The sequence below is a fragment of the Camelus bactrianus genome, chromosome 20 (genome assembly GCF_048773025.1).
Source record: "Camelus bactrianus isolate YW-2024 breed Bactrian camel chromosome 20, ASM4877302v1, whole genome shotgun sequence".
Taxonomy (NCBI): Eukaryota; Metazoa; Chordata; class Mammalia; order Artiodactyla; family Camelidae; genus Camelus; species Camelus bactrianus.
In genome coordinates, this window is record NC_133558.1 from 26,192,480 (window position 1) to 26,205,138 (window position 12,659).

General features: G+C 49.8%; 1 protein-coding gene across 9 annotated transcripts in view; it reads right to left on the reverse strand.

The window, feature by feature from the left end:
* Positions 1 to 231: 231 nt before the first annotated feature.
* Positions 232 to 12,659, reverse strand: part of MOCS1 (molybdenum cofactor synthesis 1) — a 28,171-nt gene continuing 15,743 nt past the window's right edge. For 2 of the 9 annotated variants that reach the window (XM_074348654.1, XM_074348656.1), the window contains 8 exons: positions 7,920 to 8,144; positions 6,548 to 6,609; positions 6,156 to 6,267; positions 5,643 to 5,755; positions 5,082 to 5,192; positions 4,113 to 4,233; positions 3,640 to 3,687; positions 232 to 1,779 (listed from right to left, as the gene is read on the reverse strand). In XM_074348654.1, the coding sequence (XP_074204755.1) occupies positions 1,019 to 1,779; positions 3,640 to 3,687; positions 4,113 to 4,233; positions 5,082 to 5,192; positions 5,643 to 5,755; positions 6,156 to 6,267; positions 6,548 to 6,609; positions 7,920 to 8,144 (1,553 nt within the window). In that variant the 3' untranslated portion in view covers positions 232 to 1,018. Of the gene's footprint in view, positions 1,780 to 3,624; positions 3,688 to 4,112; positions 4,234 to 5,081; positions 5,193 to 5,642; positions 5,756 to 6,155; positions 6,268 to 6,547; positions 6,610 to 7,919; positions 8,145 to 12,659 lie in introns of all 9 variants that reach the window. The other 7 variants (XM_074348657.1, XM_074348660.1, XM_074348662.1 and 4 more) reach the window with 4 other exon arrangements.

Below are 12,659 nucleotides of genomic sequence, written 5' to 3' on the forward strand. Positions count from 1 at the left end.
ACCCACCTGCGAGAAGCCAGCAAGTCCAGTCAGTGCTGGGGGATGTGCAAGCCAGGAGCCTGTAACTGCAGCTGCTGGTCTCCACCAGCTGGCGAGAGGAGCAGCTTTGGACATGCCCACCTGTTACTGGTGATGCTGCACTCGTACACCCACCACGGGGAAGGGTGGGGGTGGGCCTGACATCATAGCAGCTCAGGACCCCTCAGCACAGACAGTCCTCATTCTTGCATCTCCAAAGTTGGCATCGTGGCTTTATTTTGTGCGCGGAGGGTGAAGGCCATCTTCAGTGCTCTTCCTTCCCTGATGTGTCAGGATGAAGGGGTGTGGGTGGTGGGTGGGAGGGTGGCAGTGCACAGGGCAGGTGGGGGTGTGCGCTTGGTCAGGAGACCTCAGGGCTGTGGCCCACGTGAATGGATTCTGCTTAAGATGGGGGTGGGGCGGTTGGGGTTGCGGAGAGAAAGGAGGTGGCAGGATGGTGTGACTGTTAAACCAAAAGCCCGCATGTCTGACGGGACACAGACTCAGGCAATAAGAAGGGAGAACCAGCTCTTTCAAAGGAGGTTGGTGGAGAGGCAGGGAAAGGGCGTTGCTGCTCAGAGGCCGTGCTCCAGTTTCAGTGCCAGTTGTGCTCCTCAGGGTGGCTTCCTCTGCTTAGAGAGCCCTTACTCTCCCAGGAAGTAGGAGAAGAGAAAACCCAAGCAAGAAGTGGAAGTCATAGGCTCGACCTTCTGAAAGTGAGTGTCTCAGAGTCCACTAATCACCCAATGGGATTTCCCGTCACCCAGCCTTGCTCGCTGCGGACCCCTCCCATGACCTCAGGGTCCAGGAAGGCAGAAGGGCCTGCTAGTTTCCTCTCTGAATAAAAAGGTCAGTGGAGGTCAGCTAGCAGTAGAGGGGTAGGCTGACCTTGAGTTCCTACCGGTTGAAGGTAACCAGTGACGGGGTTAAAAGGAACTTGACATTTCTTTCCCTTGGCTGAAATTGCATCCCATCTCTTGACTTCGCTGGGCCAGGAGCTCTAAGTCCTACGGAAGTCCCCCCGCTGACCCCCAGTCTTGCTAATGAGCTTGATCTCCTCCAACACTATGTCCCTGCTGACGGCCTTGCACATGTCGTACAGGGTGAGGGCAGCCACGGCAGCTGAGGTCAGGGCCTCCATCTCCACCCCAGTGGGGCCCCGAGCCCGGCAAGATGCCTCGATCACCACGGCCTGGCGTGCACTGTCCAGCTCCAGCCGCACCTGGACGTGGCTCAGGGCCACGTGGTGGCACAGAGGAATCAGCTGGCTGGTCAGCTTGGCCGCCTGGACGCCAGCCAGCTGGGCTACCACCAGGGCATCCCCCTTCTTGAGCTGGTTCTCCTGGACGAGCCTGAAGGCCACAGGCCCAAGGAGGACTACAGCTGAGGCCACAGCCACACGCTCTGTGTCTGGCTTCCCGCCTACATCCACCATAGCCGCCCGTCCTTCTGTGTCTACATGGGTTAGTTGGCCTGAGGCTGGCAGAGGTCCTGAGGGTGTGGCAGGAGCCTGGGGCTCTGGGCTAAGGCACTTTGGGTTGGCATCTGAGTCTGGGTGGGAACTGTAGTGTCTCTGAGGGAGGCCAGCTCCCAGCCACCACTGGGCCAGGAGAGGGGTCTGTGGGACCCCGCCTCCTTCCCACAAAGTCACCATCTGGTGGGAGCGACTCACTCTGTGTCTCAGACCCTGAACATGGAGGGAATCCCTGAAGGAGATGCTCAGAACGGCTGGTGGGGAATCCTGGAGCGTCAAAAATAACTCTGGAAGGAAGAATAAAGGGGAAGGAAGATTCAGTCTAAGGTAGGTCTTTTTCCCGCCTCCTGTCTCACCCCCACCTCGAGTTCTCCCTTTCACACCAGGAAAAGCAGAATGAAGAGCAAACAGCACAGCAAGGAAAGAGAAGATAGAAAACACACAAAGGGGGTTCCCCAGCATACAAGTTTCAGCCTTTCTCGCCAGGAGTTACATGGGGCAAGGGTCCCACAGCTTCTGCCTGTCCTGCGGTGGCGGTGTCGGGGTACTCGGGTGCCCCTGCTCACAACTTTCTTGTTGTCAAAGTTCTCTTAAACACCTAAGGTCTGAAGACCAAAGCCTGGATCAGATGACCTCTCTGTCCCTTCATCTTCTTAAAACTACAGTGAGGCCTCCGCCTGTTACCAATTAGTTACTCTCAGCTTCACATTCTCTGAGAAGGGCTAGGAGTAATCATATAGTTTATAGACAAGACACTAAGGGAAATACTTCATCTATTTAAGCAATGTCTTTCAAGCCTTAAGCTCATCAGAAGTGCACAAAAAGCAACAGGCTGATTCAATGGTCCAGGGGGGAATGGTCCCTTAGGAACCTTGTAGGCTCTTTTTACTCAAAGCTGTGGTCCAGGGGCCAGCAGCACTGCCACCATCTGAGGGCTGTCAGGGACGCAGAATCCCAGCCCAGACCTCCGAATCTGAATCTGAAGTAACAAGACCCCTAAGTGATTCTAACGCACGTGGAAGTCTAAGAGGCCCTGTTCCAGGCGACTGTGGGTTTTATGGAAATCAGACGAGTTTAGTTACTCTACATCCTTGAGAGCAGTATCATTCCTTATGAAGCAAACAGGTCTCTCAACTTCCAGCTTCCCATCACGCTCTGGGCCACCTACCTTGTCAGTGTCAGAGGTACAACAACCTCCTTCTGGGGGGTTATCAAGGTATCCCCCACTCCCTGACCCACGTCGGCCTGGTGGAGGCCCACCACGGAGAACGAAGATGGTGCAGGGGATAGCTTTCACCCTGCTGGAACACTGCGGTGCGCTGCCCTTCCTTCTCTGGGTGGCTGCGTGCCCCGGTGCCTGCCTCAGGGCCCTGGGCGCACTCTGCTCTGAGCGCTGGAGGAAAGAATCCCTTCCCCTAGTTGCTCTCACTGCTTTCTCTGGCCTAGGGTACAGTTCAGGGGCTCAGATCTGACTTTGGCCATGAGGGCGAGGCCTCCCCGGCTCCAGCCTGGGCAAGGGCCAGGGGGCAACAGCATCCCTAAAGCTCCTCATGTACCAGTGAGGTCCCCAGTGCTGGGGACCGCTTATGGCTCTATAAAAAGGTGTGGTTTTTTTTTGGAAGCGCCGTATGTATACAAGACATCCTGGGCACGGAAGTTCCCGGGAGGTAAGGAATGAGGCAGCTGAGGTCCTGGCTGCCTCCTCCCTAAGAAGATGAGTAGCTGCCTAAGCTCTGTCTGGCACAGAAGCGTAGTAATAGGTGGACCAGTGAGTCCTAATGGTCCAGATAAACGCATGGACTGGCCCACAGGACAGAAGGGAAGGGGCGCCTGTGACTGTATCCAAGCTGGGAGATTCAAGAGCTGAGGACAAGATCTCTATGTCTTAACAAGAAGCTCCATTTTCAGGGAACAACTAACATGGTGATCATTAACCTGGAGGACTCCTAGCCCAATTTTTGTGACACCAGAGTGAGAAGAGCCATGGAAGGGAGAAAAGCAGCAGTAAAGGCTTGAAGGGTAAGAAAAGATAAATGCTGAGAAAGCAGGATGAAGTGCAGGATCCGGGGGTGCCTTACGGCGGGGGCCCCACCCGCAGGATCCCCCAATGACAAGGGTGCGTGGTTACGTACTGATGGGTCACCCACCGATGAGGATCATGGGCCGGTTCTTCATCTGGGAAATGTTGAACATGCCTGGGGGTGAGGGAAGCGGGGAGGGAGGGGAAGAGCAGGAGAGGAGGGGGAGGAAGAGGGTGGGGAGAAGAGGTCACTGAAACGACGACGGACACAGCGCTATGACAGCCCGTGGATGCGCACTCATCTCCGTGCACCTGACAAAGAGCCCCAACCGGACACGGCGGGGTCGCCCGTGAGTCTTTGGATGTCAGGACCCTGCCCTCCCTGGCAGAGAACAAAGTGTGGGATGAGAAAGGCGATGACACCCCTCCTCCCTTCTTCCCCCAGTGAAACAGCCAGAGAACCTGGGGACCCCTCCTGTGCAGTCTCTTCCTGTAGGAAGGGAATCAGCACTGTACCCCAAGTCTAGAGGTCCAACAGGAGTGGCAGGGAGCACAGACAACAGAGTCTCGCTTACCCGCCAGGCTTTCCTTCCTCCTCACCTGCGTGCTGCCGCTTCTTCCTGCCCACGGCAGTCCCGATGATGCTCAGCAGCTCTTCCTCAGAGGCCCCCGCCCGCAGGTGATCGCGCAGGGATACTTCCGAGTTTCCAAAGAGGCAGACCTGGAGGTGGTCACCGTAGGGGTGAGGACAACGTGCCTCCCTCAGTCCTGAGCCTCAGCCCCCAGCCTGAGAGTCCCCGCTGGGCCGGGCAGGAGGGCCCAGGCCTCCCTTGGCTGGTCAAACTCAAAGCAACTTCCTGCTGAGGGGCTGAAGGTGCTAGACAGAGGAGCCAGACAGGCTGGAAGGGTAGGAGGCAAACTCACATCCCAAGGCCTGCATCTGACTTATGGTCAGGTTTCCTTTCAGTGTGTAGGGTGTACTTTAAAAAGTTAAATAACTGCCAACAGAGGGACAGTACACCAAAATCCAGATCCACACTCCCTCCTGAGACATCCCATGGAACACTCTTCAATGCCATGAGAAGGGACCCCAGCCAGTGGGAGCGAGTCCTGGCCGCCCCCCACCCCTGCTCCCTTCATCCCTGGACACTGCCTTCTGGGTTGGCCCCTGCACCTGCTCCGGTTTGTGGTCCCTGACTGGGGTCTGAAGAGCAGAGACGGCATCCTGAGGTCAAAGGTGACTCAATGCTCCCAGCTTCTGTGAGAGGCTCGGAGCTCCGGAGGGCCCGGTCCCGGAAAGCAGGATACCCAGCTCCTCCCACGAAACCATAAAAAGTATCTACTAAGTGTCAGCCTGTACACAGGGACAGGAGCGTGCGTGACAAGCCCAAGGACAGAGACAAGAAGATACGTACGAAGTCTAAGCGGAAGGTACCCCCACTCCCCTGTGCTGTCAGTCCCCCTTCCTCACTCCCTGCTAGCCTCACCTCCGGTCAAGCGGAGCAGGTGGGGAGAGAGATTCAGAATACCTAGATGGCGAGGGGGCCCTGTGGGGAAGGGTAGTCTCACCTTGAGGTTCCCATCGGCCGTGATTCGCAACCGGTTGCAGGTCCCACAGAAATGCTCCGACATGGATGTGATGAAGCTGACCTGGCCTTGGAAGCCAGGGATCTTAAAGGCCTGTGGGTGCACGTGGAGGGGCCGGGGGTGGCTGGCTGAGCGCCAGCCTTCACTCCCTGACCTGGCAGCCCTCACTCCTCGGCCCTCTCCCCAGGAGCCCTGCAGAAGGCAGCCTCCAAGGACTTTGGACCACAGAGGACTCTGGCTCTGCCTGTGCCTGGCCTGCCCAAGACGAAGGCCACTAAAGATACAGGGACCCGAGGGCAGCACGGCCAGGGAAGGCCACATGGAAGAGCCAGACAAGGACCCCCACCATCTACTGGAGTGTGTTCTACCACAAGTCACTTAACCCCTGCCCCACGCCGGGCCTGCTTTGTCAGCGAAGCACGGAGGCTGCTACGATGGCCCTGCAGTGTTTCCCGCATCACTGCCCTCCGCCCTTGATGTGATGTGGCCCCTGCCAGTGCTCCCATCCCAGCGTGGAGGCACAGCCTCTCTCCTACCCCCAACCTTGGCTGTGCTGGATTCCTCCTCGGGCAGCTTCTCCAGCTCCGGCCACCGCTGCCGGAGGGTATCCAGCATCTCCTTGTAGCTGACCATCTTCTTGAAGTTCCACTTGTTGCCTGTAATGGGGGTGGGGGCTACTGAGTTGCAGTGTCACAGGGGCCCAAGGGGCTTCAAGTCCACTCTCCCACACAGCCCAGGAATCAGTTCTCTGCCTCTGGGCCTGGAGGTCCCCAGGCCCTGCCTGAAATTTGTGGATCAAATCATGCCCACACACACACTGAGAAGCCTCTGATCCCCGCAGCCCTAGTCCTGCTGCCTGCCCAGCCCCCTCCCCACCATCCCTGGAGAAATCCCTACACACACAGCAGGGTCTGAGGTCAGCAGCACCCACAGGGGCAGCCAGACCCTGTCTGCCCCACTCAACCCTTTCCCGGGTCCTCAGCCGCCCCTGCCATGCTCTCAGCGTGGCCCTGGCCCAGCCTCTTCGCACCCCCATCCCCGCCCCGCGTCACTGACCATCAAAGGGCATGTACTCTATGAAGCGCACGTCCAGAGGGAGTCCTTTGGTCAAGGCCACGAAGTCCAGGAGTTCGTCCTCATTCAGGCCTCGCATCACCACACAGTTCACCTGGTTGGGGGACAAGAGGACCACGAGGGCTATCCCTTCTGTGATCTTTTCCAGGGATGGCCCTTGAGGGGCCAGGCACCTGCCTAGGCTTGCTAGTGGGGGTCCCATTCCTTGTGTCCCTCCCCTAGTTCTCCTTAGAGAGACCTATGCCATGGGGTCACTGGTTTTCCCCCTTTCTCGAGGGGAGCAGGGCTGGAAGGAGCAGGCAAGAAAAGGGTGGGGGTAACCCACAGGTTCACTGGCCAGGGCTGGGGCTGGCTTGGGTCCAGGAAGTCTTTACCTTCACAGGGCTGTAGCCCAGCTCGATGGCCTTGTGGATGCCCTCCATGACCTTGTGGAAGCCTGTGGGGAGGGAGAGAAGTAAGGGTCCAGGTACTCCTTCCCTCTCCTCCACCCCCTCACCCCTACAGGGAAGCCCCGGGACTAAGGACCCTGGAGACTGCCGAGTTCAGGGACCAGACTGTAAATATGTTAGGCTTTGCAGGCCAAGAGGCAAAACTGAGGATATTATATAGCTATATATCATAAAGGTTTTATCTACTCAATTCAGAATATGATAATCAGCATAATTTTTGCAACACAGTTCTACATCTAGAATGGAAGAGTGGAATTCTTTTTGCAAGGATGGTATTTTTCCTAATTGGGGTTCATAGTTAACGTCCTGTATCATTAAACTCATGGCAAATGTTATATGCAAAATCCATTCTTAGCTCAAAGGCTATTACAAAAAAAAAAAAAAAAAAAAAACAACCGGCAGGGGCTGGACTTGGCTGGTGGGCTGTAGCATGTGGACCTTGATCTAGGCGGACCCTCTCATAGTCTAGGTGGGGAAACTGAGGTCCAGAGAGAGGCAGTGCCCTGTACAGAGCGATGAGTATAAACAGGAAGTCACACACTTGGGTGGGAGGTGGTGGGTAAGAGGAGGTGGGGCTGAGAGCTGTAGGCTGTTTCCAGAGCAGAGGAGGGAGAACTAGGTCTCCCTGGAGTCTCTCTGATCCCCTGGAGAGATCTCAGTAATGTACGCCCCTCCCCAGATTGAAGGGCATCCGACCCCAACAGGGAGTCCATGGACCTGGGGCCCGGGCCGCACTACCTCTCCACTCCTGTCCTCCCTGATGAAGCCTGGTGGGAGGAGGCAGTGGGTGTGCTTGCTGCAGGGGGTGAAGGAAGAGGCTTACATCAGGCTGGGTACAGGGAGCACCCTTGGTGCCGGGGGATGCCACCAGGCAGTGCTGGCTCTGACCCTGGCACCTCAGGGCAGCTGCTTCCACCCCACACTTCCTCAGAGCTCACAACAGGGTAACCAACTGGTCCCAGTTCACTTGGGGCTGTCTTGGTTTTAAAAAGGGAGCATCGTGTGTTCTTGAACTCTTTTAGTCCTGCGCAAACTGGCGGCAGGGTAGGGGGACATTAGTCACCAGAGCTCATTAGCATCCGATCCCAAAATGTCCTCAAGGGTGTGGCTACAGAGACGAGGGACATTTGGGAAGGATGAGGGGTGAGGAACAAATGCCCAGGCTTAGCTATCTATAGCCTGGCCACCAAGAGCGAGAGACCAGGACCCTCACACCAGCCTCAGCTCCCAGGCCACGTGGTCCCTGGGCGGGGGGGGGGGGGGGTGTCACCCTCCACCACGAAACCCGTCTGATCACCTTTCCTGCGGACGATGAACTCAAACTTGGCCGGCACCAGTGTGTCCAGGCTGATGTTGATGGCACTGAGACCAGCCTTCTGAAGCTGAGGCAGCAGCCGGGCCAGGTTGATGCCGTTGGTGGTGATGCCAATGGTCCTCAGCCCCTCCAGTTGGCGGAGCTGGGCTGGAGAGACAACAGGAAGGGGTATCAGGCTGCTTGTTCTTGCTGAGGCCAGGAGATGGGCTGGAAGGAGAAACTCTGCGTTTAAATAAGTTGTATGGAAAGGGGGCTTGCTGCAGATCTCTATTAACCAGTATTAGCTTAATAAGAAACATAAGAATAAGAACAAAGATAACAACCAAAAGATGAAACACTGAATGCTCACTCTGCTAGAGGCTCTGCTGAGGGTTTGCACGAGCTCACTGAAGCCTCACAATGACTATCCCCATTCAACAGATGAGAAGAGACAGGCTCAGAGAGATTAAGAAAATTGCTTAAAGTCATACAATTAGTAAGAAAAACTGCTCAGATTCAAATCCATGTGTACTCAACTCTAGGACTGGGCTCTTAATAACCAACTCACAGGTCCTGATACTATGTGTAACAGGAACAAAAACGTGCTTGGATTATGCATTAAGATGACGCTTCCACTTCACCCAAAATCCCTAGAAATAACTGAAGGATTAAAAAAGAATCCATAACAGCATTGGAAGGCAAGAAAGAATGCCTTCAATGGCCCAGAAAGGTGGAGAAATGCTGAAAGACAGAAAGCAGATGGGGTCAGATGGATCAAGGAGACCAGAGCCCAAAGAGCACACAGGAGAAGGTTCTGAACAAACTGGGAGGGTGACTAGCCCACACGAGGCTTAGCAGTCACCTGGACAAGGAGCACGGGGGTCCCTGGGTGTGTCAAAGAGGTTGCCTGTCTGGAGAACTATATACGGATGAGCTGGTAAGCCGTTCTCTCTCCCATCCCATGAACGGGGGAAGGCAGCAGCTTTTACGCCACCCCAAGGCTAGAGCACTTAAGCTCGCTGAAGGGGTGGGGGCAGCCCAGAGCAGCTGCAGATACTCAGGAGATACAGGGTCCCTGGGACCCAGCAGAACCTCACCTCCCTTCCCCACAAACGCAGGCACAACCAGCATAAAAAGAGCACTGACAGTTGGGCCTACCAAAACCTTGGGAGCAGAGATCAGCAAGCATTTTAAAAGAATGTTGTGAAGGAAAAGATAAATTCCACAAATAGAAGAATGAAAGAGGAAGGAGAAGCAACAGATATAACAGAAGATGATTCTTTAAAAAATCAGAGGTAGATGAATGTAGATGCAAATATCCTCAACAAAATATTACTAGTAAACCAACTTCAACAACACATTTGAAGGATCATACACCAGGATCAAACGGGATCTATCCCAGGGATGCAAGGATGGCTCACATCCACAAAGTCAATGTGATACACCACATTTACAAATCAAAGAATAAAAATTGTATGATCTCAATAGATCCAGAAAAAAGCACTTGACAAAACTCAACACTCATTCACGACTAAAAACTCTCAAAGTGGATATAAAAGGAATGTTCCTCAGCATGATAAAGGCCATATATGACAGCTAACATCTTACACAGCAGTGAAAAGCTAAAGGATTTTCCTCTAAGATAAGGAACAAAACAAGGATAGCCATTCTCACCACTGTTATTCAACATAGTATTGGAGGTCCAAGCCATAGCAACTGGAAAAGAGGAAGAAATAAAAGGCATCCAATCAGAACAGGTAAAACTGTCACTATTTGCAGATGACATGATATTATATACAGAAAACTCCAAAGACTCCACCAAAAAGCCATTAGAATTAATCAATGAATTCAATAGAATTGTAGGATACAAAATCAATATGCAAAAATGTGTTTCATTTCCATACACTGATAACAAATTACAAGAAATTAAAAAAAAATCCCATTTACAATTGCATCAAAAAGAATAAAATACCTAGGAATCAACTTAACCAAGGAGGTTAAAGACCTATAAACTGAAACTATGACACATTGATGAAAGAAACTGAAGACAACACAAATGATATTCTCTATTCACGGATTAGAAGAATTGATATTGTTAAAATATCCATACTACCCAAAGCAATCTCCAGATTCAATGGACTCTTTATCAAAATTTCAGTGGCATTTTTCACAGAAAAAGAACAAACAATACTAAAATATGTGTGGAACCAGAAAAGATCCTGTTTAGCCAAAGGCGTCTTGAAAAAGGAGAACAAAGTTGGAAGCATCATGCTCCCTAATTTCAAACTATATTACAAAGTTATAGTAATTAAAACTGTGTGGTATTGGCATAAAAACATGGAATAGAATCGTATTACAAAATGAATGGAACACAATGGAGAGCCCAGAAATAAACCCATGCATACATGGCCAGTTACGACAAAGGAGCCAAGAATATACAATGAGGAAAGAACAGTCTCTTCAATAAATGGTGCTGGGAAAATTGCATAACTATGTGCAGAGGTATGAAAACTAGACCACTAGATTACACCATGCACAAAAATTAATTCAAAATGGATTAAATCTTGATCTGAAGCCAAAAAACTCCTAGGAGGAGGAAACAGGTAGTAAGTCCCTTAACATCATCTAGGCAATGATTTTTTGGATTGGACACCAAAAGCAAAGGCAATAAAAGCAAATATAAACAAGTGGGGCCACATCAAACTAAAATGCACAGCAAAGGAAATGAAAAGGTCGCCCACTGAATGGGAGAAGATACTTGCAAATGATGCCTCTGGTAAGGGGTTAATATCCAAAACAAACAAAGAACTCATACAATTCAACATGAAAAAAAAAAAAATCTGATTAAAAAATGGGCAGAGGATCTGAATAGACCTTAAGACCACAAGTATCATTATGGAGAGAGATGCACTAGATAGTGATAAAAGATCCAGTTTATGAAGAAGACATAGCAGTTCTAAGCATACGAACCTAATAAAATCATCTCAACTCTGGACAAAATAAAAAGCAACAAGACCTCTGGGAGAAACTAACAAATTCACCCACTTATTTATTACTGGAAAGCCAAGCAGATAGAAAGCCAGCAAAGACTGAGATAAACAGAGGTCTGGACAATAAAATTAACCAGCTGGATCCAATGAACAAATACAGACTTCTTCGTGTAATAATTAACAAATAAACACTCTTCTCAGGCACATAAAGAACACTTACAACAACGGACAATATACTAGGTCATAAAGCAATCCTCAATAAATTTGAAAGGAAGTTTCATTCAGATAAGATTCTTTGACTCATATACTTAAATTATAATTTAATAAAAATATAAATTAAAATCCTCATATTTGGAAATTAAAAACACTCTTAAATATCTCATGATCAAAGAAAAAATGAGAATAAAAATTAAATGCTTAAAACTAAATGTTATGAAAACAACAGGTTACACCAGAACATAAATGGAAATAATGAAACAATACAAATACACGATAAGAGGTTCAACAAACTCAAAAGTTGCTTTGTTGAAGACCAGCACAATAGACAAATCTCTTGCAAGACTTAACAAAAAGATACAGGCACAAATAAACCACATTAAGAATGAAAAAGACAAAACTAAGTAAAACTGATGAAAATGAGAAAATATTACCAACAATTTTATACATTTAAAATTTCTAAAAAATAATAAAAACTACCAAAACTAACTCCAAAAGAGGTTGCTAACTTGAATAATGCAGTAACTATTAAAGAAATTAAAGCAGCAATTAAAAATTTCCCTGTAAATAAAATACCAGGCATAGACAATTTTACAAGTGACCTCTACCAGACTTTAAAAGAAGAGATTACCATGGATTAAGACAAGCTCTTGCAGGTAAAAGAATAAGAGGGAATACCATCTGCTATGATCTGCATGTTTATACCCCCGCCCCCCACCATTCATTTGTTGAATCTTAATGTCCAACGTGATGGTGTGTTAGAAGGTGGAGCTTTTAGGAGGTGACTAGGTCATAAGGATAAAGAGGTTAGTGCTCTTATAAAAGAGATCCCACAGAGCTCCCCAGCTCCTTCTGCCATGTGAGGATGCAATGAGAAGTCTGCGACCCAGAAGACAGCCCTTACCTGACCGTGCTGGCACCTTGATCTTGGACTTCCAGCCTTCAAAACTGTGAGAAATCACTTGCTATTCATAAGCTACCCAGTCTGTGGTATTTTGTTACAGTAGCCCCATCAGACTGATACATGACCTCACTCATTCTTTGGAATTTAATACCACAAATCAGTTAAGGCAGGCATGAAAATGAAAACTCACACATTCATTTCACTCACGGATATAAATGCAAAAAACAAACAAAATATTAACAAACTGAACCTAACAGTAGATAAAAACAGTGGACTATGGCTAGGTTGGGTGTATTCCAGGTACAATATCAGAAAAGCTATAAATGTCATTCAGAGTAACAGAATAAAGACAAAAATCATAGATCATCCTAACATACATTAGAAAGTGTATAATAATAAAAAAAAAAAAGAACTTAGTAAACTGGGAAAGGAACTTCATTACTTGATAGAAGTTATTTGTAAAAAAAAAAAAAACTTTTAAGAAACATTATAAATGGGGAAACATTAGGAATATTCTCCTATTACCACCACTATTCAACATTGTACTTCAGATCCTAGATATTGCACTATGACAAGGAAATAAAAGGATAAAGGCAGGGAGAAAATTGTCTTTAGTTGCAGATGACGTGTTTG